The following is a 27,724-nucleotide window of genomic DNA, read 5'->3' on the forward strand; positions in this document are numbered from 1 at the left end:
CATTATCATTCATATATTTCAATAGTCAATTGATATTCTTAGGGATACTTTCTTTTCACCCAGTGAATTTTAGTGTAAGAAATTTTAATTAGGAGACATATAGGTCTACTAGCATAAATTTGCTACCAGTGGCCCTTAGAAGTAAACAAAGTAGTACACGGCTAATAAATCCATCCTTCATCTATCTTCTCCTGTCCATTAGCAGATCAGGAAAGTTCTGCCATCTACTAGGAAAAAATCTCAAGTAGAAACAATCTCTGCCAAGAGTAAGGAAGGCACCTGTTTATCAAGGATTTTTAGTTCATTTCATGCTACTATGACAGAGTACAGCAGGTTGGGTAACTTACAAAGAAAAAAAAATTATTTCTCACGGTTCTGGTGGCTAGAAAGTCCCAGGGGCCAGCAGCTGGTAAGAGCCTCGCCACACCATCCCATGGTGGAAGGTGAGAGGGTGAGAGAGGGCGAGGCATGAGGCCCAACTTGCTTTTGTGCTAACCCACTCATGGGATAAGAAGGTGAACCTTCTCATGAGGGCAGAGCGCTCACAGCCTCTGATGGTCCCATCTCAACCCTGCTGCAACGGGGGATTCAGTTTCTGGCAGATCTCAACCATAGCTCTTCGTAACCGGAAGACCCCTAACAGTCCTTTGCTGAATACCCTTTCAGGAGCAGGCTTTGTGAACCCACTCCATGTCCCCTGGAGACTGGGCAGGTCTGCAATGGTGGGGGACAGAGTGAGGGGAGAGCAGCAGCGGAGCCAGTAACTGGTCTGGGGTTGTACCATGGTGATCATCCAGACCTAGGAAGGTTCCAGAACCTTCTCCGACTCTTAGCAACACCTATCAAACACTGCAAGTCAAAGTTTGTGATAGAGATATAGAAAACACAGTCTTTATTTTAAAATAACATTAATTAGTCCTGGTATATAAAAATAGCAATTGTTTATCATACCTCCTTTTTATATGTACATATTAGCTAGGGGTGAAGTTATTACCTGTGAAGAATATTGCAGAAGGAATCATTTTTATATTGGGCAGAAGAACTTGAAATCAGTAGCCAAAAAAGAAAAACAATTCCCTTCCATCTCTAGAATTCTGTTTATCCCATGATTATTTTCCAAGCTTTCAAAGAGTAAAATGGCAATTTGTAATCCTGGGATAAATCCATTGTACAGTGACAGTTACTTCTCCTCACATTGCCTCCAGGGTCACAGGAAATTCTAAAGAGTAATACTGGCCCTGAGCTAGGCCATCTCCAGTTTCTTTTCACCTTAACCATCGGACGTGCTTGTTACATTGTTACACTTGTTACAACTTGTTACATTCATAATTGTTATATTGTTACATTGTTATATTACATTTATGATGATCCACCTGAAAACCAAGTCCTCCTTGATAATAACCAGACACGAGTTGGTGCCCAAGCACCTCAAACTCTGAAGACCTAGACGTTATTTGTTTATGAGTTGGCATGGATTTGAAGTTGGGTGTTTTGTTCATTGTATAGCAGACAATAGACGTTGCTCAATGAATTGTGTTTCCAGGTAAAGGCTCTCTTCTTCTGTTGAATGCCATCTCTTCGGTAGCTCACGCAATTCTGGTTAGACATTTGTCTCTGCTTCTTGGAAGCCAGAGTTATCAGACATTTACTTTAGATTAGCTCTTTGAGTTTCAGACATCTCGTTATCATGTCTAAGTGGCTGCACAGAAATATTGCTTTTCCCTTTTAACACTGTTCCAAAAGGGCGTGATAGGATTTCATCCCTCCTCCCCTTCAAGGCTGGCAAGCAAATTAGTTAGCAGAAAGTGAAAATAAGACTATAGAAACCATTATTCTTTTAAAGTCTTGAGAGGATTAAAAAGGAAGTATTTTCTAAAGAAAGAGAATTTGCTCTTGAACTCCTTCTCCCAATGCATGTTGATTCTTTGTTTTTCTTGGAAATCACTGTCCTGAAAGGTTTTGCAGGTCAAAGATAAAAATAGTACAATAAGTGTCTTAATGAATTAGTGGATGTTATCTATCCTTTGATGGAAATTAGTGGGCATGACTTAATGACTGGCTTATGATGAGTTGCAAGTGCTCAAGCGAATCTGATTACAACCGCAACTACCAACATGGACGCGTGCACAGCGTTTTCTTCTGACCTCCCAGCAGCCTGTGAGTTCAGCAAGCGGTGGCTTTATTTAACTGCGGAGGAACCAAAGACCAAGAGACAGAGCTGGTGAATGGCCCAGCTGTGGCTCCACCACGGTCCCCCTCATTTCATGTCCTGCCCTTCAGGTCCTCCCTCCTCCAGCAGAGTGTGACCTGGGACAGTCACAGATGTCCAGAGACAAGGCCGAGCAGAAAAGCCACCATTGTTTGACATGTCCATTCGAAATGGAGATTGCTGGAAGGGCGGCCTGCTGGGTGGACTCGCTGTGTCTTATGATATGTTTATGGTATCAGCAATGTGGGTCATGGTCCCTAGAAGGACAGAGAATGGGTTGGAAATATGAATTAATTTAAACCCGCTACCGCTTCTGGAAAAAGAAACTCAAAATACATTCTCAGGAAGGCTCAGAACCCTGGTCTATATATAGAATGGCATGGCTTCCGCTGACTGAAGTCCAACAGAAAACAAGAGCTCTGATGGTTTCTTATCTTGGAAGGCTAATCCAACGCCATGATAAACCACACAATGTTGCCTGCTTTCTTAAATGAAGCTGATTGACTATTTTAATGGGCTCCAGTGGTTATTTCTGTCATTTTTCAGCCTTAGGCACTGTAATTTGTAGCAAAATTTCTCACACATTCTTGGTCTCCAAGAGGAAAACGGCTGATTGTTCTCTCTCCCCTCTGAAAACCCTCCCGCTAATGCTTGCAGATGAGATCACAGAAGCTGTTCCTATTGAAGTTTAATTCCATCTTCTGTGTCATATTTGTAGATAATAAATTTCCTCTGTCCTTTGAGGCAATTAATGTCCTCTTTTTTTTTTTTTTGGTTTCATTTTAAGAATCTGTGCATTTGGAATCAGACGCCAGAAAGCAATGTCCCTTTATTACACGGTTTTCTTTAGAAAGGATGGTAAAATGGTTCCCAAGGATTTTTGAGGGAGATTTAAGGGTTTTTTAAAAGTCAGTGATTTTTAATCTTTGAAACTTGACCCTGATTCCTCCAAGAGTTTCAAAGATGTGTGATAACCAGTGATGATGGGTCACCGTGATCTCCATGTGGCGGAGAGCAGATGACAGTGTCACCTCCTTGGAGAGAAGGACCAGCCGATGGCATGACCTCCACTTCTTGTTGATCTCTTGGCATCCATTTCCTTGTGAATCATTTAAAATATGATCTGTGCCTTGCCCTCTCCCAGCAGTGAACAAGAAAGCCCAGTCAGCCTTTAATCTCTAAGTCTAGAGATTTCTTGGAAACACACGACCGTGTACAGGGCAGGGAAATGGGTATCTGAGGGCACCCACCCATGTTTCCCATTGGGTTGAGCAGAATCAAAGAAGAGAGGTGGGTTTCCCAAAAGAAGACTTATTCAAATGGCTTCTGGATGGAGATGGAACCAAGGGAGAGGATAAAGCTTTTCCTTCCCTACTGTGTTGTGGGGACATGAGGAAGGGGAGTTTAAGTGCACACCTTTTATCAACCCAGGACCGCCATTTTGTTCTCAAGTGTTGCCCAAGTTTCTGTGTTTAGTGTTTCTTTTGTAAACAGCAGGCCTCCTGTTCCATCCATTCCTCCTGTTCATTCATTTCCAGGAAGGAGAACATTCAGGCTCCAGGGAGACTACAAGGAGAGAGCAAAGTCATCATCCTTGGGTGAACTTACTTTTTAGTGAGGGAGGCAGATGATAAACCAATAAATATGTGATATGGAAAGAGGGAGGGGACACTGGAGAAAAATTAAGCAGGGTAGTGGGAGGAGAGGCGTTGGTGGCTTTCTGTACTCAATGACATATGTTGTCAGTGTGGCCACAGTAGACACCAAGCCTATGGCACGCCCCCTTCCTGTTGACCATAGTCCATTATCCAGCGCGGCCGTTATTCTCTCCTCCACCCTGTAGCCTGCTCTCTCTGAACACACCTACCCACACTGAAGGAGTTGCACCCCCATCTAGAATTTGAACCCACCTGTGAGTCCCATAATGACCTCTAATCATGGGGCCCACTAAGATGCATTGCAAAAGAGCAGGAGGGTTGGGTGAACAGCTACCATCCTTGCTTTTCATTATAAAAAATTATCACATTCCATTTTTAAAACTTGGTTGCACAGATTGCATTTCATCATCGGATCTACAGATGGGGGAAAATAATGGTCATTGCTGGTTCTCTGAGAAGGCAGACAGCACAGTTAATGGAAAGAGCCCAGGGTAAGAAGACTCAAGTTCATGTTCCCTGCGGTGATCACAGCCAAGCGATCACTGATGTTATCATACACTTATGTCCTCCACCATGAAATCAAGATCGTAATAAAGGCCTCCTCAACTCTGCAAGTGTCTGTGGAAATTAAATGAGATGATGAATATTTATATTGCATTTTCATTGGATGCATAAAGGACCATCGGTATTAGCCATTGAGGCTCTTCTGAAAGATGCTCCTCCTCCTTCATCCTGAGGTGTGGGGTCCCCTGGTGTATTTAAGAAGTAGCATAAAAATATTCCAAAATGGCACACTTGTCCAACATCTGGTGAGTGTCCCGAATGCTCTCCATCCCTAGTACATGAGCAGTACATTATTTGGAGCTACCTAGAAGACAGGGAATAAAAGCTCATCTTTTACCCCCTGGAGAATAAGACCTTTAATGTTTGTTTGAATTCATTATAAAACATTAGCCAAAGAGAAAATGTCTAGTTGTCTTCTAGCCCAGCAGCCTTACCTTACAGAGCAGCCTAACTCTGAAGTGAACTGACATCCAGGAGTGAAGAAATGGGAAATGCTGTCACTTTAGGCTCTCTGTTGCCTCTACTAGGCACACATAGTCTTGGAGTATAAAGCACACAGGTATCAGGACTTTCTTCCTGCATAGATCTCTGTATCCAAGCCCTTTGAATTATCTTAGGAAAGAGAACTTCAGATCACTCTGCCTCAAACCCTAATTCTCCTTCACAAGGATACTTTCCCTACAATAGCAAGACTCTAAGGGTCAAGACTCTAAGGGTCATGTTTTAGTGAATTCAGTGGTGGAAATTGTGTTAGTCAGTGTTCCGTTACTATAATAAATACCTGATAGAATCAACTTAAGAAGATAAAAGGTTTATTTGGGCTCACAGTTTTAGTAGTTTCAATCCATGATCAGTTGACTTCGTTTCTGTAGAAGAGGTTCCACATCATGGCAGGAGCATGTGATAAAGCAAAAGTGTTCACTTCATGGCCAGGGAGCGAAAAAAGAGAAAGAGACTAAGGTCTCCCAATCCCCTTCAAGGACACAACCCCCGACCATGACCTAAAGACCCCTCACTAGGCCCCACCTCCTACAGACTCCACCACCACCCAGTAGCACCTCCCTGGGGAGCAACCTTTTACCACATTGACTCTGGGGGACACTTAAGATCCAGACTATAACAGAAAGCACAATGGCCAACTCCGATTCTGAGATCCTTGAATTCAAATATTTGATTGACTTTTCCATTAGTTTCCAAAGCAGGCTCCATAACAAGGCTGACCACGCGTGTGAAGATAATTAATAATCAGCCTCTCTCTCTGGAAGGCTCACGGTCGTTGCGGGCAGGGGAGTAGATACTTAGCCATGTAATTACAACACAGTGTGACAGATGCCGTCGCAGAGGTGGGAGAGGAGGCTGTGGATGCTTTCCTTTGGGGGAAACAAATCAGAAAAGGCTGCTCCCCAGAAATGGCACCTGGGCAGTCCCTGAAGGATGGAAGGGATGATCCCAAGGGGAGAAGACCAAGGCGGAGTGACCTCAGGAGCAGGAAAGTCCACAGTGTACCTGGGCAGTGGCAAGGGGCCTGGGGTGGCTGGCACACTGGGAGTATGGTAAAGAGTAGGAATGAAGTTGAAAGGCGTGGTGTGTATCGATGGCTGCTAAGTGACAGTCAGGTGGTGCACTCATGCACAGTAGGGTGACGACAGATGACAATAATGTATATTTCAGAAAGCTTGAAGAAAGGACTTTTGAATGTTTTTGCCATGAGGAAAGAGGTGCTGGGGCAGAGGGGTGTGGCTCGGGGTAGGTGGCTTATCTAGCATGCACAAGGCCCTGGGGTCAATTCCCAGCAGGCGAGGGAGGGAGGGAGGGAGGGAGGAAATGGGTGTTTTATTTTTTGTTTTGTTTTGAGGCAGGGTCTTACTACGTTGTCAAGTTGGTCTCCAAGTTGCAGTCCTCTTGCCCCCGCCTTCTGAGTAGCTGGGATTACAGGCACAGGCTGCTGTGCCCAGCAATTTTTTTTTTTTTTTTTTTTTTTTGGTTCTACTCTCTATTTCACAATTTAATAAAGAAGTGTAACAAAATGTAAACAACAGCAAAGTATCCCTGAGGCTTCTAATAAATGAAATGTGAGCCTAGCAGGCTTTAGAAATATCAGAATTTATTTTTTATATGTGTTCACTTAAAATTCTCCAACGCAAATATTCTGCAAACTGAATTTTATTAGCTAGACAATTTATAAATGTGCAGTGTGGGCACTGTTTAAATTTATCTTTGTTTATTTATTTATTTATTTATTTATTTTATTTTATTTTATTTTATTTTATTTTATTTTTTAATTTTTTATTGTTGGCTGTTCAAAACATTACATAGTTCTTGATATATCATATTTCACAATTTGATTCAAGTGGGTTATGAGCTCCCCTTTTTACCCCATATACAGATTGCAGAATCACGTCAGTTACACATCCATTGATTTACATCTTGCCATACTAGTGTCTGTTGTATTCTGCTGTCTTTCCTATCCTCTACTATCCCCCCTCCCCTCCCCTCCCCTCCCCTCCCCTCTTCTCTCTCTGCCCCCTTTACTGACATTCGTTTGTCCCCCTTGTATTATTTTTCCCCTTCCCCTCACTTCCTCTTGTATGTACTTTTGTATACCTCTGAGGGTCTCCTTCCATTTCCATGCATTTTCCCTTCTCTCTCCCTTTCCCTCCCACCTCTCATCCCTGTTTAATGTTAATCTTCTTCTCATGCTCTTCGACCCTACTCTGTTCTTAGCTACTCTCCTTATATCAAAGAAGACATTTGACATTTGTTTTTTAGGGATTGGCTAGCTTCACTTAGCATAATCTGCTCTAATGCCATCCATTTCCCTGTAAATTCTATGATTTTGTCATTTTTTAATGCAGAGTAATACTCCATTGTGTATAAATGCCACATTTTTTTTATCCATTCATCCATTGAAGGGCATCTAGGTTGGTTCCACAGTCTAGCTATTGTGAATTGTGCTGCTATATGTTCACTTCATTTAAACATTACCCAATGGATACATGTATCAAAACATCACTTGCTGCCCCATAAATATGTTCCATTTTTATGTTTTTAGGTATCAAAAAAATTTTTAATTTTCAGAAAAAATTTTTAAAAAGAGGAATCGGGGATCAGATGGTAAGACACCTCCTACTCCCTGCCAAAGAGGATGGGGTCCATCCAGTTTTCGGTGAAGCCTTTCAGAGCTCTTTCCGTTGAGATGAGATCCATTTGAGGGCAGTGTGGAGGGTGGGCTGGGTGGTGTTGACAGAGGGCATGTTCTGGAAGCAGAGTGAGTCTCAGGAGCAGGAGGAGTCCCAGAGACGTCCATCGGTAGACTGCCCGAGTTCACGAGCACCTGCTCCCTTCTAGCTGAGTGACCTTGGCCATGTGACGTGGGTTTTTCCTGCTTAAAGTGAGGAGATCACGATTGTCTCTCTCTAAGGACTGTGATGAGGCTTGCCTGAATGCATTTTAAAGGTTAATTTTGTGATTATCTGCCGTAAGCCAGTAAAAATCAGCCCGGGCTCCATCCAGGCGGTTAGGATGGGATGCTGTGTGTCTAGTTGTGGTTTAGTGATGAGTCAGCCTTGGGAAGAGGAACAGTACACAAACCCACGTGGGATGAAGCCCGTTTGAATTCAAAACAAACCAAATGCTTCCTGCAAAGAGTTTTGATGGAATGGCCTAGAATAGACAGGATTGTGTGAGTCCGCGCCTCCTCGGGGAGTTAGGCAGCTACTCTGGGAGAGGTGGTGACTCTTTCAGGCCACTGGAGTGTCATTGAGGAAGCTGCTGAATTGGACAACGTACTGGGAGAAGGCAGTTCACTCAGGAGGCAGTTCCCAGATCTTGCATTAGAGGGGTAACTGCTCCAAGAGCAAGCGACTCACCAAGTGGGACCGTGGTAGCAGCAAAGTGCCGGTACAGCCCCCAGAATGCCACCCTGAGGCACTGTAAGTCAGGATCCGGATGATTCTCCATCATTCAGTGAACGCTGCCCATCCCAGGCCATCGATACCAAAGACGGCCCCCAAAGCAGACTTGTGTGGACCAAATGTCCCTCATGCTGAGTGGGCAAAGCCTGCTCTAACCAGTATTTATCCACACACGATGTCATCCGTGACCCCTAAAATGAGTTTAAATCAACCTTTAATAAAAGTTGTAATATTTCTAGTAACTATGCATATGTGTATGGATAATGCCTATTAAAATATATCTATTATAAAATAAAAATGTGCATTTTACCCTGTTATAAACAAAGAATTAGCATATAAATTCTGTGATAACAAAGATTATCATAGGTTTTAATAGTGTTGATTTTTAATGATAAAAGATTATCCAAGGATATAATAGTGTTTAAATTATTGAAAAATATTGATCTAAAGAAAAATATCAAGTAGTAATAGTATAAGTGGACTTCCAGGATGGCTTACATAAAAAAACAGAAGGAGGCGTGGGTGTGATTGTGGCTTAGGAAACATTAGTGTGGGTCAGGGGTCAGGAAAATTTCTTTTATAAAGAACCGGGTAGTAAGTACCTAAGTCTCTGTTGCCACCACTCCACCCTGTTAGTGCAAGTGCAGTGTGGCGACGGCGCATTGCAGAGTGTCCCCACCATCCTGACTGGTGGAACGTGGTGTCCAAGTGAATCCATTCAACTCGGTGCCCCAGGAGCGGCCTGATCGTGCCGGGGTAGAGCGCTGTTTACTCTGGCTAGTAAGACTCCGAGTATTTGCAAAGTAATGAGGCCCATTTTTCATTTGTGTTGTTGGCAAGGCGTGATGTTTCCTCCATTTCTCGTGGGCTCGGTTAATAGGGTTTGTGTCCAAAGGACACAGTCTCATGAGTATCACGGTTCAGTTCCTGGATACTGAATATCGTAAAAGAGTGAGTTCAAATCCCACCCCCTTCCTTCCTTACCTCCTGTATTTGTGGACTGATTAATGATCCTCTTAGGGCCTCAATTTCCTGCTTCATAAAATGAGGATAATAGCACCTCCCCTGCAGGGTTATTACCAAGATAAAAGGAGATGCTGAGTGTGGAAGTTTCTAGAATGGTGGCCAACACATTGAGTAAATAACTGTTCCCTTTCCCACTCTCCTTTTTTCCCTTCTCTGTCTCAGTTCTATGCGTTTGATGAAGATGCCCATCTGGTTCCTATCTAAGCCATTGTTAAAGAATGCTAACCAATCTGGGAATACCCAGAGCCCTGCGACTTATCACTAGATGTCCCCTGAAAAAAAATTTCTAAATTATTTAATTATTACCCTTTGAATATGCATTTCAATCATTTACAAAACCACTGAAATATATGTCATTCTCCCGATATTTCTTTTATTCTCCAAAAGACATGAAGAAATGACTGAAGGTCCACTTTGTGTCTGAGAATGGTACTGGGCACCAGATTCAAACACAGATAAGATACAGCCACTGCCCATCACAGAGCCCACAACCTTGGTGGGGAGAGCAAGATGGTCAGCAAAGAGATGCCCATAATTTTCGCAGAATTTTGAGGACACTCCTGTGAGCCGAGGCAAGGAGTTACCTGAGTCAAGAATTAAAAGATAAATAGAAACAAAAAGTGAAGTCAAAATGGGAGCCCATTCCAGGCCAAGAGCACTGGACACACAGTGGCAGGTCACTGAGCGGAGACAGAGGCGAGGGGGAGGAGGAATGAGCTTAGTTAATAATTTAGGCCAAATTGCATACGGTGTGGAACTCTCACCAGGTTTAACCCATGGTGCTTGTAGGCTGATGGGCAGGACTTCTCTTCAGCAGTGAGAAACTTGTCCTGTCTTCTCCGTGGCAGCTCTGGTATATAAAGCCAGCGTTACTGACACTGATGTCCTCTGGGTAGCCCCTTCCTGCCCACCAACTTCAGGGAGCCACGTGAGATGAGATGCTGCACTTGAGTGGGTTTGGTTCTTGGCCTTGAGCAGTACAGCTCAGACCAGGCTAACTGGATTCCCCATCGTCGTGTTTTTCCTGGAGCAGTCTGCACTGGTTTTGTGGACTGGAGAGACATTCGGAGTCCTCACCCCAGAGGCGACTAGATCCAGGTTTTAGATAGTTGCCCTGACAGCAGTTTGGAGAACAGACGGCCACTGACCTTTGGAAGGCCATTTCGATAACTAAATGGGGGTCTCATAGGTCATGCCAACTGGATAGTCCACATGCACCAGCGCTATTAAAAAGGCATGACTCACCCAGTTTTGCAATGAGGATGCTGAGTCTCAAAGAGGCTGAATAATTTGCCTCATGTCAAGAATTTTGTAAATAGCAAAACATGGACTTGCATCTGTCGGACTCCTCCAGAGGAGGTCCCAGCATAACCCTTCACTTCACCTCGTCCTCAGCCCACTCCTCCACCCTGTCTCTTGAGTGGTTCTCCGTAGTTGTATGGGTGGGTTTATCTGGGAATGGTCTTCCTCAGTATCTTTCCTGACACATACTTAACCTTCAGTGGATATTTGTTAATAAAATATTGTAAAACCCTTCTGATGGATTCACCTAGATTCCTGGGAAACACCATCTTTCTCCAAAACGAAAACGAGGCCTTCTAGCTTATACTAGATTCACACTTGAGGAAGAGGACCTGTCTGGCCGGGGGTCTCCAACAGTTTCTGGAGCACCCCCACCAGGCGGGTTTTGCCTCCATGACTGATGGCTGTGTCACAAGGCTGGTAGCACGTTTTTGAGGCCCCCCCCCCAAAACAGCTGGTTCCTCCATACAATCCCCTTCTATTCAAGACAGTCTCGCATTTCCCCTCTTTTTAAACATTTTATCTTTATTTATCTTCATTACAAATATAGATAATCATAATATGAGCTTATTACCACCTGTATAAACAGATTCATGGATTTCACCAGGACATTTCTCACGTGCATATTTAGCTGGAGGAAGAGAAACCACAGCTTCTTGTTTATCACCAACCACCAGCGAGGATGCGCCTCTGACCTTCCTCTGCAAACTATTGCTCTTTTCTTTGGGAGATTTCTGCCTTAAGGGAGTCATGCTTTCAACTTACCCCCCCCCCAAAAAAAAAAAAAGATTCTTTCCACTTGTTTTTCATTCCCAGCTCTTCATTTTTATATTCAAAGATCTGTGCCTGCAGAGGAACCATTGCTAATTCAGCTATAGAGAGGGGGCAGAGGCGGGTTGGGGTTGGGGTTGTGGCTCAGTGGTAGAGCGCTGGCCTAGCACGTGGGAGGCACTGGGTTCGAGCCTCAGCACCACATGAATAAATAAAGATGCCAGTGTCAGATATTCTGTCCAGTCGTCCCAGAGGACATCTCTCAGTGCTCCTCTTTCCTCCCCCCATCACCCTTGCTATGAATTAGCTGGGGAATGGACCTCCTCCAGCCATGTAATAGGATGCTGCACTTTTTCTAAATATGTGCTTTCATCCCCGTCTGTGGTTGAAGGTTTGATGTTTCTAAGTTGATTGAGTTTGCTGCCTTGAACATCAGAGCGTGAAATGCGTGAACTGGATTTTCTGTTTGTGTCGTGGTGGAGTCACGTGAGAGATAAAAAGAGAAGAACAACTCTTTAGAAACAGTGAAAGGAGGAAAGTTAATTGAATTTGAATTAGACGTAGCAATAATAGAAAACGTAACTAAAAACTTCAAAGAAAACTCAGGCTTGTATACATCATATGATTTCTTTTGGATAAAATATCTGAATGTAAAACTTACTGATGGTGTAAATAACCTCACAGTCCGTTTTCTTGTGAGTGTCCAACACTTTGGGATGGTAAGATACATTGGGTGTTCTAAGTATCTTTAAATGGAGGATAGAAATTCCACTTCCAGTGAATCTGAAATAGAACCGGAGTCCAGTTCAGTGGCAGAGTGTTTAGCTAGCATGTATGAGGCCCCAGGTTCAATCCCTGACCCTGGGAAAAATGGCAAAAGAAATATGTATGTGGCCTGGGCTTGAAGCTCAGTGGTAGAGCACTTGCCTAGCACATGTGAGGCACTGAGTTCGATCCTCAGCACCACATTAAAATAAATAAATAAAATAAAGGTATTGTGTCCATCTACAACTAAAAAAAAAAAAAGAACATATTTTAAGAAAACTATGTATTCCTGTTTCCCTATTCTCATTATTCTTGCTGAGCTTCAAAGTCTGTCATTATAAGGATTCTAAATTGCTATAGGATCCTCAGATAGACTGTATTAAGAAAATAACTATTTTCCTCATATTCAGTGATATGTATTTCTTAATTTTCTAAGAATCAGTGTATCATACTTAATTTTTTTTCCATACAGTGGATTGAACCCAGGGGCATTTAACCACTGAGCCATATCCCCAGCTCTCTTTTGTGTTTTATTTATAGACAGGGCTTCACTGAGTTGCCCAGGGCCTCGCTAAGTTGCTGAGGCTGGCTTTGAACTCACGATCCTCCTGCTTCAGCCTCCCTAGCCACTGGGATTACAGGCGTGTGCCACTGTGCCTCGCTATCACCTTTTTTTAATTGAAAAATGCAGTTGATCTTAGTACAGTTGATCGTAGTTGGCTCTGAGAACATCATCATCCATCTTAGACAACTCACCTACAAAAGCAAACAAACAAAAGAACAGGTCAGTGTTGCCTGCAGCTGCCACCTGATGCCATCCTTGGGAGAGAACTTTCCCTGACCATGTCTGCCTGGTGTCACAAGTGGGTCTCCAGGCTTCTATCGTCGAAGCTCTTTGTCTTTCTCTGCATCCCATACCCAGCATTCCAAGCCACCTCTCCCACACACAGTCCCCACCCATCACCCTGCAGAGCGTTTGAGACCTAGTGCCTCGCTGGTTGCCTTTGTGTTCTGGAACTCTGGCTGCACCGTGGGGGAGTCCTTTACCCTCCCCTGAGAGACACACAGGCTGCAGACGAACCTTCCTTGGGTCCTTGGAGATATCAATCTGAATCAGAAATATCTGCAGAATTAGAATTCCTTTCTTACAAATCCTAAATTGTGGTGAGCACCCATCAGATCTTCCACCTTAACGGATGGCAAGTGTGCAGGTCGGTGGCCATGAATCCATCCACACTGCTGTGCCTCTGTGACCGTCGTCAGGGAAATGGGACTCTTATTTCCTATTCAGGGCCACTACCACAGTGGTGGTCAGGGAACCGTGCCGTCCTGAAACGATGATCTGTGGAAATGGATTTAGATTTACATCAGCTGGCGGACGCCTTGTCTCTGGGGACCAGGCAACTGGATTTTAAAATGGCACCAAGGCCTTTCCTGGCCGAGTTAGCTAACACACGTTTCCTCCTCCCCCCTTCTCTTCCAGCAGCTCCGAGCAGCGAGTCCCCTGTTCCACTTCTTACCACAGCTCTGGTTTGCACTCGAGTGACGGTGTCACAAAAGCAGGACCTATGGGCCTTCCGGAAATAAGACAAGTGCCAACTGTTGTGATTGAATGTGATGACAATAAAGAAAATGTGCCTCATGAATCGGACTATGAAGACTCTTCTTGCCTGTACACAAGAGAAGAGGAGGAGGAGGAGGAGGACGAAGAGGACGACAGCTCCCTGTACACCAGTACGTGCATCTGGGCCCTCCTCCCGGGGGCAAGCAGCATGGTGCTGGGGAGCTGGCCCAGCTGCCCGAGGGTCCCGGGGTCCCGGGTCTGCTGTGAACTGACTGTTCATGGGGAGCCCAGTTAGCCTCTGGGAGCCTCGGTCCTTCTGCAGTAACACGAGAGGGCAGGTGGCCTCCAAGTGCCCGGGAAGCTCTGAATACTGCAACACCACTTAGATGGCTCCTAGGTGGCTCTTAGAGGGCTCCTAGGTGGCTCTCTTGGTTACACCCTTAGGATACCACACTTCCCTCAGAATGAAAGGGAGAGGCTTAAAAGTCTCTTCCCTCCTAGAAAAGACACAAATACTGACCACTGGGGTTGCAGCAGATATTTGTGAAAACACACCTCACCAACTTTAAAGTCCTGAATTTAAATTTGTCATTTAAGACCTTTAAGTATGCTAAGAGACAAGAGAAGAAATAGAAAAAGCCAACAGTCTATCACTCTGGCCATGAATAATAAATGTCAGTGATGTGAGTACAATCTCTCACTTGGCCACCTTTATAATAAATGAATTTGTGATAATAGCAAACATTTATTGAGTAAATACGGTGTTCCTGAAAACTTGCTAAGATTTGTATCCTCTTAGCAACACGTTACAACAGCTTTAGGACATAGACACCATTGGCCCCTATTTTACAGATAAATAAATGGAGGCGGGAAGTTGCCCACATCCTGGGATGGTATTCCAAAAATCCCTTGGAAACCAAACCAGTGGAGGATGAAAGAAGAAAAGCATTACTAAATAAAATCCAAAAGAATCCACAAGCTTGTCAGTCAGGGTGGTGCACACCTGTGATCCCAGTGACTTGGGAGGCTGAGGCAGGAGGATCACAGGTTTGAGGCCAGCCTTGGAAACCTAAGAGAGACTTGCTGGTATCTTCCTCTCGCTCTCTCATTAGCTAGCTTCATTTGAGACTGGGTAAGAGGCCTGATGAGCTCTGAAATGAGGCAAGTCATTTCACAGAGAGGAGCAGCCAAAGACCCCGGTGATGTATGACCGGAAGCAGCTGCTCGGCCTGTTTGCCTGGTGGTGTCCGGACATCGGGAGGCTTTGCGCCAGGGTTCCTTAGCCTTGCCCTCCTGACTGTTGGGACCAGGTCGTACTTTGTGGTGGAGGGCTGGGCTGTGCTCTGCCCTGAAGGACGGTTGGTGGCTTTCCTACTGCCACCCCAACACTGTTCTAGACTTTACCAGATGTCACCCTGGGAAGAAAAATCACACGGGGTTCAGAACCACAGATTTATCCCAGATTTAAGGAAGCCCTGCCCTGGCTGCTCAGGAGCCCGTATGTTAAAAGGGAGTAAACAGTGACAGCCTTGCTGTCCTCACCTCCACCCCGGCCCCCACAAGCCCCACATCGTCCCCAGCTTCATGCTCCTTCACTGCCCCAGCTCCAGGGCAGCTGACCCCTTCTGCCCCCGGGAAGCTCCCGTCCTGCACGTCGCCCCTGTGCCTGCCGCCTGGTGCAATCTCACTCCTCCCCCTGGGGTCAGCACCTCCTCCGTGAACCTTGCTCTAGTTTCTTCAGGCCCTTGTCCCTTCTCCTCCTTGTTTCCGGAGGGCAGGGGCTCCGTCACAGGCTCCTGTGACTCACCATGTCCAGCCACAGTGCTGGGCGCAGAGGTGGTCATGGCGGGAACACAGGGAACCGAGGCCTTCGCCCCCCAGGTGCTCAGCCCTTTGGGTGTTTCTTCCTGCCTGTGGCGGACCGCCCGCAAGGCCCATCGCTGGGCCCCTGGGCGCATGAACTGACCCGTTTCTCCCCCCTGCAGGCTCCCTGGCCATGAAGGTCTGCAGGAAGGACTCCTTGGCCATCAAACTCAGCAACAGGCCCTCCAAGCGAGAACTGGAGGAAAAGAACATCCTGCCCAGGCAGACGGACGAGGAGAGGCTGGAGCTGAGGCAGCAGATCGGCACCAAGCTGACCAGGTAAGACAGCAGCACCCTCTGCCCCCGGCACCAGGACCCGGCTACTGGGATGTTAGCAGAAGCTTATGGTCCCAGCCAGCAGCCAGTCCCTGTGCCCCTTAATAACTTCCTGCTTTAAAAAGCCCATGGAAAGCTTCCCATGTTGTCCCCAGAGCTGCTTCTACTGTCCCTCCTCTTTACTCAGCCAATATTGGAAATGTCATAGGAGTGGGGTTGCGATCAAATCAGCCACTCTCTGCCGCGGTGCCACGTGGCTGGTGGTGATGCCTCCTTAGTCCTCTGGACTCTCCTTCTGTTGGACTGAAATTCCCACGAATGCCCCTCACCCTTCCTCTCATGCCTCCAGAGGGCTCGGGGACAGTGGTCCTGGCCTCCCGGGGTCTCTTCTCCCAGGCTACATACAACCAGATCTTATTGCTGGGGGTGGGGACGGGTGGGTAGTGTGGCTCTGGGCTGCCTCCTGACCCAGCTCACTCAAGTTTACACAAAATGCAAATAGAGCTCCCCTTAGGGGGCTCGGTGAAAGGGAAGGCGCAGACCCTGACCCTAGCCGCCCTCCCCGATGCTCAGCTCCACCTGCTGAGAGTGGGCATCCTGGATTATGACTCCTGCCCCTCGACTCCCATTTCCCTCCCTTTGCTGCAGTTCATGCAGAGCCCCAGGCATATCGGAGGCAAATGGAAGACTGCTCTGCAGTTAGAGTGAGATGCCAGCACATCTGGTGCCCAGCACAGCTTCCTGGGTGGAGGGAGACAGAGCAGGAGAGATGTGGGAGGCGTGGCAGATGAGTGAGGTTGGCACATGCTTGTCCTCCGTCGGCCCTGCCACCTGGTGTTGACTGACAGAGTGGAAAGGGACATGGTTCCAGGGCATACTCCAAAGAGAGACAGCCCCTGGCCTCCCATGCCTGGACACGCACCACCATCATGACCTGGCAGGCATGGCCACCAAGCCCGGAGGCGTCAGAGATAGAGACCATCCATGACCAGAAAACAGTCTCTGTATTCAAGACTTTGTCCTGGGAATCTCTCAACCCTCTCTCTTTTAAAGCAGAAAGACTGCTTAGAATTCCTAAAATCCACTGAAGGTTTTCCTGTAGGAGGCCTTCGTTCCCAACCTTCTTTCTTTATGGTTAATAGCAAAAGACAAGCCGACTGGAGAGAGAGAGAGAGAGAGAGAGAGACCGAGGTGGAGGTGGAGGTGGAGAGGCAGCTTTGGGGTATTCAAAGCACTGAGTTGGCCCCCTTCTCTGAATCCGTATCATCTGTGTTCACTCTTTCAACTGGAGTCTCTTTTTTGTGGGGAGACTCTGACAGGGGCCGTGATTAAAGAAGTCCAAGTATGTAGCAGGTTGAGGTTGGGTGGAGTTCAATAAATCAGGCAAAGAGACCAAATCTCACCCCAAAGTCATGTTTGATTCACATCTAAAGAGTTTTATGGATGATCTCATTTAGAATGAGATCTCAGCTCCTGTGCTTCCAGAAGCTGACCCTCATCCCAGGGCAGACTGAAGGGGAAGTGAGAGAGCCAGGGACCAGGGTGACCGTGACAGGCAGAGCCATCCTAGAATCAGCAGCTTGGCTTCTAGGAGCTATTGGCCCTCCTTGGGGCTTGCACTAGGTCATCTGAGCACCACGTGCAAAACGTGGGTTTCATCATTGCAAAAGGGAACTCAAAGAATGTAGAAATCTGTTGTAGGGTTTGCATTTCTGAAGCGGCCAGGCTGTAGCATTCTCTGACCGCGTGAGGCAGCCGCCAAGTACTGGAAACCTTCAGCTCCTGGAAAAGCACGTAGCCAAGTCTGCAAGTCCTCATGGAGTGAGCAAGACAGAAGCCACAATCTTAGCCTGACAGTTGTAATAGCATAAGAAAAGAAAAAAAAAAATAGCCTAGCATTCCACAAAGAATCCCAAGGTAGGAGGAGGGGACGGAAACACCAAGAAAAATGATGTCAGTTTTTGCAGAACCTTCTAGTGTTGAGGCAGTTTCTACATAAAAATGCAAGAATTTTTGCTCTTCCAAAAATATCTGCTTGATGTTGTTGGACGGATTCTCCTAAATCTCTACCGAGAGGTTACTTGGTTTTTTAATAACAAATATCTATTTCATACAGCCACTGTTGGGGAAGCGGGGACTGCAGTAGATATGAAGGTGACCAGGAGGGTGTGCACTGCTTCTGCCCCTTATGTATACACACTCCAGGACAGTATGGAGAACCCCGGGGTGAACAGGGTTGTCTGCTGCGGATGAAAGAAGTAGAATTTCTATGTAAGCTCAGTCTGTGTCGTTCTTTATAAATCTGGTTCTTTGTGTTGGTGTTATTATGTGTGTGGTACCTCAGGCCGCAGGGCTTGTCTCTTTCTTGTAAATGAAGAAGTGGCACGTGCTCACCTTTCTGCGGGTGGAGCTCTCCACACACTTTGCGTCTACTGGTCTGAGGGTCACTTTTCACGGCCGGGAGAGCAGGACTTTCCCCTCCAGTGACCTCTCGTCAGTGAAGTGCAGAGACCTCAGGGCAGTTGGTCACCCCAGCGTCGTGGTGTTGGCTGGAAGTCTAAGATCTGGGTGTCGGTGGGGCCGCTTGCTTCTGGAGACTGTGGGAGGGAGTCTGTCAAAGCCCCTCTCCCGGCGTCTGCTGGTCTGCTGCGTATCCTGTCCTGCCTGGCTCTCAATATGCATCACTCCAGTCTCTGCCTTTGGTCTTCGTATCTCTGGGTCCCCGTGTCCCTCTTAATAAGGACCACATTCATATTGAATTAGAGCCCACCATCATGTCCTCCCTTTGACCTGGTGACCTCTGTAAAGACCCTGTCTCCACATTCTGTGGTGCTGGGGTTTCTGCTCTCAACATAGAAATTTGTGGGAGACAGAATCAACCTTGGATAAACATAAAGTGGGTCTACCAAGAAAAGGGACCATGGCCCCAAATGCATATGGGGACCGACAGACATTGCACAGAAGTGAAGCAGGCAGTAAGAAGATTATCAATGATGAATGTGGGGAGCTGGGGTGAGATGAAACCCCCCATGTAAAAGGAGCCATCACTATTCAGTTTCAATCCCCGACTATCGTTTTGAAGAAATGAAGGGCCAATTTGTCAGCTCTTCTGAGATATATCTCAATTTTTAAAATGAGAACTCCAATTTTTAAAAACTATTATTGTTAACCAGCTTTCCATTGCTATAACAAAATGCCTGAGATAATAAACTTATAAAGAGGAAAGGTTTATTTTGGCTCACAGTTCGGGAGGTTTCAGACTATGCTCTATTAGCCCCATTGCCATCAGGCCTGTGCAAGGTAGCACATCATGGAAGGGAGCATGTGGTGAAGCAGAGCTGCTCACCTCACGGCATCCAGGGAGCAAAAAGAGAGAGGAAGAGGAAGAGACCCAAGTCCCACAATCTATTCTAAGTGTACATCCCCAGTGACCCAAAGACCTCCCACTGGACTCCACCTCTTAAAAGTTTCCACCGCCCCCGTGGACTGCAGACTAGGCTTTAACACCTGAGCCCCTGAGGATACTTACCCAAACCATAGCCACTAGAGAGATCAAACAGTACATTTATAGGCTGAATTTAGCCCAAGGACCCCGGCTCATCCCTGGGCGCCATGGTTTCAATCTCAGACCTGACAGCCGTGATTTATCCTACTGACAGGGTGTCCACGAAGTCTCTGTGAATGCACAGCAGCAGTGTTCTGCACTTTAGACCGTCAATGGGAGCATGCCCATGTGTGTATCTGCAGCAATGTGGAATTAACATCTGTAGGATCCAGTTTATTTTGAGAGTGCTTGTTTGTGTGGCTTGACCCTGAGGAGTTGCAGCGGGGGGTTGGAGGAAGAGGTTGATGGACACGGCCCCACGGCTCACCTCTCCTTGACTCTCAGGAGCCTGGGGCTCAGGAGCCGGGGTGAAGCGCCTGGCAGGGTTGGTGTTGTGATCTTTTCTGAAGCTCTGGGAAATCGCTGAGCCCCCAGTGGTGGATGGGATGTGGGTCCTTCCTTTAGAAAGTGCTACAACCTGCTTCTCTTCTTCTTGCTTATCATGGCCACTGCAAAAGCTGCCCCAGTCTTTGTGTTTACACAAGGGGGTGAGATAGGGAAGTGGACAGGTCAGATCCTTCCCGTGAGACCTAGCCCGGACACCCTCTTTCATTTAGGACTTAATAGTAATTCTAGAAAGAAAAAAAGTATCCTAAATGTTTATATTAGACCTCTAAGTAGTACACACCGTCATCACTCCAGTGCATAGAAAACAATATGTACAGAGGATCGTGTGCTGCTTTCAATCATAATGCACCGTTCAGGGAGAAAATTGAAACCCATTCTTTATGCTCATAGCCCAGGCAATAAAATACAGTAACTCTGACTTCCAAATGTGGCTGGCGTCGTGTTTATGGTTTGGGAAAATTGATGCTGTTCAGCCCGACACGGCAGCACCTAGCTCCAAAGTGGCAATCAGCATCTCCCCCAGGAATCTAAGGTCTGATGCGAAGTGAGAGCTGGCCCCTCCCTGCGCTAGATAATTTGTTCTGCAGAGAAAACACTTTCTAAAAATAGGAATACCAATCAAAGGCTCTGTGAGTTCAGTTCAGCTTGGACTGAGGGTGCCTGGATACACATCACTGTGACTTCTCCACTTGGAGAGAGAAGGGAGGAAGATAAGGCTGGAGTGAAAGGTTTGGAGGACCTTCCGTGTACATTTGGTCCTTCCAGTTTTGTCCTCTATCGTCATCGTCATCGTCATCATCATTATTATCTTGGCTTGAAATGGGACACAGCTTAGAGAGGAAAGGAAAGAGGGCACTGGTAACTGCCTGGGTGGGAATGGCTCCGGTTGGGGGGACTTTTCCAGGGATTGTGACACCTCACATGAAACCTTCATGAGGGAGCACGTCAAGTCCGGATGAGTGTGACTCGATGTAGTTCCTGAGCAGCGTGGCATTTGTGTTACAAGCAGGGGGACCCATCGAGGAACAAGCTACACTCAGATCACGGGACATCTTCTATGAGCTCTCTGCACACATTAGAAAATCCTCTTTAAAAACCCAGGTGGGGGTTGTGGCCCACGGGGGATGAGCAGCTCAGAGCCCTGGCGGGCACGTTGGCCGCCTCTTGCCCTCTCCAGCTCTCCAGCTGTTAAGAATGCATTGAAGGATTAACCCTTGACATCCTGCCATCAGGAGGGAGGACCTGAGTCCTGACTGCATGTGTGTGTGCATGTACATTTGTAGCACGTGTGTGTGTGTGTGTGTGTGCACGTGCACACACCTGTCTCAGGAGGAGAGGACTCATGGTCTGCAAGTGCCATCCAGGATGTCATGGAACAAAGCCACGTCTTCCGAGCATGTTTGCATCCGGGCTCCCAGCTGCCCTGGCCACCTGTGCATTTTTTGTTTCAATGCCATAGTAATAAATAGGTGGGCAGAAGTGCTGCCTCTTACCCAGTGAGAACAGAATCGGTGTCAGTGTTTAAAACTTGCAAAGGTTTTTCAAAAAGAAAGTGGCTGTCCTTGGGGACTGTGGATCTTTTGTTTTTGTATTTCATAGTTTTTGTTTTTTTTTTTTTTTTATAAGGACTGGTTATTCCAGCAGCTTCCCTACTTTGGGTGCCCAGCCATATTCACCTCTAGACTAACCAGGGAAGGGATGAATCTCTGGACTTCCGTTACGCTGCCATTTTCAGGGGCTTCTCTGAAATTAGATGAAGGGGAGACTTCAAAGACGATCCTATTGCTCACAGCCTCCTTCTAGCTCTTGGTGATTTTCTTCTTATCATTATTGAGCAAATCCATAACATTCTTTTTTATTATTTATCTTAACACAGAAAGGCAGGCTCTGGTTCATGGGCTCTTTGGCTAAATGAAAGTAGAATCCTCCTGTCCACATTTAGAGACGGCCTCTTGGGGTGATGGAAAAAAGACCCCAAATGAGCATTGCTTCTATTTCAAGGAAAACTAGCTGCTGTTGATAAAATCCTCTCCCATTCGCACCTGTCTAATGATCTTCACTGAAGCCTTCCAAGGCAGCTGCTGTTGGGACTTCCACTTGGTAGGTGAAGAAGCTCAGATCATCATCTTAGAGAGCATCAGTGACAAAGAGAAGCACATCTTCTAAATCTGGGGCTTTTCTATTTTCTGCTGAGAAAAATTTTAGTTGGCCTTTAGAGTGTTGGATTGAGCTCAGGGGCACTCGACCACGGAGCCACACCCCCAGCCCTCTTTTGTATTTTATTTAGAGACAGGGTCTCACTAAGTTGCTTAGGGCCTCGCTGTTGCTGAGACTAGCTTTGAACCCACGATCCTCCTGCCTCGGCCTCTCAAGCCTCTGGGATTGCAGGTGTGTGCCACCGTACCTGGCTCATGACCCCAGTGTAACTGGCAGGGAGGCTGGAAAACATAGTTGAGCCCTGGAATATTCAGTGGATGTAAAGTGTCCTCACACCTCACTGCCCCCCCACAATGGCCATGGGTCTTCCTTACTCAATGGTTCATGCAGTCATATAAAAGAGATCATCGCAAGTAAAAGAGATTTGATTAAGAGACCTTTCACAATCGGTGGTTGGAACGCAGGGCACGTGGTTCGTCTTCGTGGAGTGTGTCATGTGGATTGCCAGAAACATCGGTCCTGGAGTGAGTGCATGGGTACCCAGTGAACTTGCTCCTGAGGTCCAGCTTAGTAAAGTGATGGATGGGAATCAAAATTATCTCATTTAGAGGGAAAAAGGACACCAAATTAGCATAGCTTCTATTTCAAGGAAAAACTAGCTACATTACAGCTGGGAAAAAAAATGAGTTTGTTTTATGAGTGTAAGATTAATTCTCCAGAGATACAAGTTACTAGGGGAGACCACGGACCTCATGTTCAACGAACTGCTGGTATCTGATGGTATTGATGAGCACCCAGTGTATGCCCAACACTGTACCAGGTGTCATTTAAATGGCTCCTGGATCATTATTAGCCCTAGAGGTACAGCTCAGCTACTCAGGGTTCTCTGGTCTAGTCTAGGATGCTAATGGTGAATTTTGTGAGGCAGGGACATATTCTTCTGGAGCATGTTCTTTTGAGGGGGCTGAATTTATTTTAGATTATTTTTCTTACTATCTCTTTTCCTTTAAAATATTTCTAGAAGAATAGGTGTGGGGCAGGGCCCTGGGTGATTTAAACACTGACTATCTAAAAATCTGGTTCAGAGTTTCATTTCTCAAACCTCTGCATTCATACGAACAACTTCAACTTGAGTGGTTAGGCCACTTGTCTTGCAGTATCATGATTTCTTCTTCTTTCCTACACCCTTTTGACCCACTTGCAAACTAAAGCAGTCACAAGCTTGTTATTTCTCTCCTATTTTTATTCGTGGGTCTCTCAGTCACTTGTGAACTCACCAAGGGGCAACAAATGACTGTGAGTTAAATCGTTTTAGGAAGTGTCTAAAGTGTGGCCCCAACTTTGGTTGACAAGCCATTTTGTCACATAGGACATTACTTCAAATGTCTGCTTTAACCTTCAGATTGACTCATTCAGAAATTATTGTCTATCCAAGTCTGTACCTATGCCCCATGGGAGGCCACTGGTGAATTTCTTCCCCTATTTCACAGCTACACCTGGAGGAACTTAAATGACAACTTATCGTCACTGTGTCTGATATTATTAATTTTATGGATAAGGAAACTGAGGCTGATGATATTAGGATACTAACCATGTTCACATAATTTGTGGCTGGATTAGGATTTCAAACCAAGTTCTCTGGTGCCAGCCACTGTTAAAAATTAATATCCCTCCAAAAAAGGAAGAAAAGCATTCACCTCTCACGGGAAGAAACAGGCCAATTATTTGCTAGAAAGCACTGCAAATCACATTTCTTAGTTGACTTTCTCCATTTGGAAAGAACCAAGAAAATTGATTTCAGAAAGCAAAACAAATGACTGAAAGTGGAAGTTTTGAATTAAGTCTTTGAGAAATAGTTTTAGGAATCAAAAGGCCCATGAAAAAGGAATCTTTGGATTCTTCCATACTTAGATTTTCTTCATGGACACGGTCATTCCCCTTCATCCCACTTTAGGAGTTAAAAGAAAATTTTTATTAAATGTGCAATTGAGAGCAAGAGATGTCCCCTCATCTAGATCTCTGATGATGGGTCCTCATGGCTCAGTAGGGTGCCATTGATAATTTTGAAGAGCTGTGCCTGGCACGTGTGAGGCCCTGTGTTTGATCCCCAGCACCACCCCAAAATACCAATCATTATTATTGCTCTCTTAAAGACTGAACAGGTATTTTTGAAGGATCCCAAAAATGGTACCCTTATGTAGAGTTGTCCTATCGAGTGATTCTATTCACCCCACCCTCCTTTTTTAGTTGTAAATGGATTTAGTATCTTTTTATTTACTTATTTTTATGTGGTGCTGAGGATCGAACCCAGTGCCTCACACATGTGAGGCAAGCACTCTACCACTGAGCCCCAGCCCCAGCCCAATTCTCTCTCTTAAATGGTAAATAGATCTACAATCATCTATATTTATTAAGAATCCGTTCTTTGTTTCAGTGGTGAAGTTGGTATTTCCAGTCTCCAGAGTAATTTCCATGGTCTATAGGCTGTTTCTCTCTCACACTCCACTTTGCTTTGATTGGGTGTGATTTTTCTGCAGCTCCTACACAGAGCTCGCACATGGTCCTGAATATCTAACTAGCAGAACTGGATTACCACTGAAAATTTGCAATGCAGTTGTTTTTCATGAATCCCTGTACATTTTTGTTTACTGGCAAAATACCTCAAATCTCATGCAAAATGCTAATAAGAGTAATTCATTTTATTTGTCTGCATTATGTTCATTTCACTCCTCTTAGAATGCCCAGATTTTTACAATAGCCTCAAAAAATACCTATATACGCCTAATTGAATAGTAATTTTCAGATAGAATATAAACAGGAGAAACCATCCAAAGATACAACTGCTGGAAAAACCTTGTTCTCTGTGATTCTAAAAGCAATCCCTTTGAAACAGAAGTGAATACACTTCTATTTTAGGAAGTGAGATCATGAAAATTTGATGCTCTATGCCCACTGAATCATTAAAACAACAGTATTTCAAAACGGGCAGTCGTTTTAGGTCCTTTGAAAAGAAGTCGGCAGACAGATCACCAGTGGGTGCCAACGGGTCATCAGCGTAGTGGAAAGAGACTGGCCTGCCATGCATCCAGTCCTGCTTTTGACTGTTAGGATTTTCGTCTTCGTGTTGTACTTATCACATTCTCTCTTAATTAAAAGATGCCAAGATGTCATTTCATCTTTCCATGCATTCGAAGGCCATATGAGGCACTTCCCTGAGCAAATTTGATGCTACCCCCAGGTAGCCTCATCAGCATCCCATTCCAGTGGAGACCCAGCATGGCCGCCTTGAGCCCGTAGGTACCACCACCGTACCTGGGGACCCCCAGTGGGCAGCTTCTTCCTGAAGCCCTCCGTGTCAGTGCCACACGTCCTTGGCACCTTCCCGACCAGCCTGTCCCTGCCGGCTCTGCCTTGGCTCTCAGTCAAGTTGCCCTCTCTGCACAGCCGTAATCAACAGAGCCGTGGGGGCTATGGCCCATGAAATCCGGTCCTCATCACGTAGTCAGCAAACAGTGCCACCGTCCCAGAGGAAACGACAAAGGAATTAACTTGGTCAGGGCAAAAATAAAATCAGCCCATTCATTTTAAACCAAAGAAACAAACCAACAAAAAAAGCCACTGCGTAGTGTCAGCTTTAGGCCACCGAAGAAATCAGTTAAAATGTACCATAAATTTACATCATGGATGATGTGGATATCTATTTACAGGTTAACCACACTGAGGTATTTGTAAAACTGTGGAACATTTTTTGAACCATAATTTTTTTTTTTATTTCTATCCAGTTCTTCAAACCGCCTGTTGGACAGGTAATTTTAGGGTACAGTGTCATTGTGAGGCCAACTGAAAGATGGGCGAGCAGTCCTTCTAAAGGAACATGCTTTCAGGTTCCTTAGTGGAGGACCTCACGGCTGCAGAGCCACCAAAAGTCTAATCCTGACGTGGGCTGACATGCTCGCACAGGGCACCAGCCTCAGAGGAGGTCGGGCCTCAACACAGAGGAGATGAAGAATACGGGGCTACCAAAACAGTATGCTAATACAGAAAGCCAGTGGGACAGGACATCCTCCAGATGCTCTGTGCATGATGATGAAGACGAATCAGAGTGGGGTAAGAAGTTAGGCCATTGCCACCCACAGTCCACAGCTCCGGCTGCACTGGTGTTAGAGATTTGAGGGATTGTGGTCGGCCCCCCAGAAGCACTCTTTGTAACCTTCGACCTTGTTGGGCTTCTCGGTCTTCTGTGTTGAAGGACCCAGCAGAGTACATCTTTCTGAGTAGGGTTAAGGACTACCCCAAGTGGGGAGTCACCCAGTTCATTTTGCACTGGGGACCAAACCATTTACATCTAGTAAGCTGTGACCCCGTTGGTTGATGTTTCAAGGAGAGAGTTCTCAGGCATGAGTGACACTCTTTGACATGTTGGCCCCAATTTACAGCCTGAGGGCCAGTGTTGGTCTTCCACCTGTCTTTTTTGGTATGAACACTGTTATGTTAGATATTAGGTGTCCCCCAAAAGCTCACATGTGAGACAATGAAGAACATTTGGAGGTGAAATGATTGGGTTGTGAGAGCCTTAACCCAATTGGTGAATTAATCCCCTGGTGGGATTAGCTGGGTGGTACCTGAAGATGCGTAGGGTGTGGCTGGAGGAGGTGGGTCTCTGGGGACATGGCTTTGGGGTAGTATTTTATATCTGGCAAGGGGAGTCTCTCTCTGCTTGCTGATCATTATGGGAGCTGGTTCCCTCTGCCACACTCCTCCACCATGTTCTAACTCACCTCGAGCCCCAAGGGTTGGAGCCAGCCATCTACAGACTGAGACCTCTGAAACCGTGAGCCCTCAAATAAACTTGTCCTCCTCTGAGACTGTTCCAATCAGGTCTTTTAGTCACAGCATTGAAAACTCTGACTGAAACAAACTCTTTACCACCAAGTTGCATTTCCAGTTCTTTTACTTTTTCATTCTTTCTATCTAATTTTGAAACAGGATCTTGCTAAGTCGCCCAGCTAACCTTGAACTTGCCGTCCTCCTGCCTCAGCCTTCTGAGTGGTTCGGATCACAGGTGTGCACCACCACACCAGACAGGCTGCCTGTCTGTGCCAATAAAGTTTTATTGGAACGCAGTCAGCGGTCTTTCATTTCCACACCATCTATGGCTGCTTTTATACCATAATGGCAGACAGAGAAGTTGCAAGAGAGGGCATGTGACCTGGAAGTATTTACGTCTGGTCCTTTGAGGAGGAAAGGAATGACACAATGAAGGACCGAGGCTGAGGACACTGAGAGAAGGTATCAACCCCATCACAGTGTTGATGGTGGTTCAGAAAATGTATCTGCTTAAAACATCTCCATGAGAGGGGGAAATTAGATTTATCTTCTTTGTGCTTATTTCCCTAATCATCAAAATGATTCCATTTACTTTGACGTATAGTCCAAATCTGCCCGTGAAGCACCATCTAGCATACAAATTATGCCAGGGATACAATCCAGCTTTTAAAACTCGATTTATTACCTGAGTCGTTCCAAAAGCTACTCCAAGGACAACCAAGTGCCATAGAAGCAGCTCAGCCATTGGCCAGCAAAGAAGGGACAGGGTCCTGATGGACAGGGTGAGAGGGAGTCTGATTGAGCAGCAGATGTGTGTTGTCCTTAGCAAAGGTAAGCCACAGGCAGGCTGCTCCTGAACATAAGTAACTAGGATGA

The 27,724-nt window shown here is 45.9% G+C and overlaps 1 protein-coding gene across 4 annotated transcripts in view; it reads left to right on the plus strand.

Annotated features, from left to right (window-relative positions):
* Positions 1-27,724, plus strand: part of Phactr1 (phosphatase and actin regulator 1) — a 272,986-nt gene that overhangs the window by 217,284 nt on the left and 27,978 nt on the right. For all 4 annotated transcript variants that reach the window (XM_071613691.1, XM_071613692.1, XM_071613689.1 and 1 more), the window contains 2 exons: positions 13,696-13,943; positions 15,759-15,915. In XM_071613691.1, coding sequence (XP_071469792.1) covers positions 13,696-13,943; positions 15,759-15,915 — 405 coding nt within the window. The remainder of the gene's footprint in view (positions 1-13,695; positions 13,944-15,758; positions 15,916-27,724) is intronic.

The sequence above is a fragment of the Marmota flaviventris genome, chromosome 6, assembly GCF_047511675.1.
Source record: "Marmota flaviventris isolate mMarFla1 chromosome 6, mMarFla1.hap1, whole genome shotgun sequence".
In the NCBI taxonomy this organism is placed as follows: domain Eukaryota; kingdom Metazoa; phylum Chordata; class Mammalia; order Rodentia; family Sciuridae; genus Marmota; species Marmota flaviventris.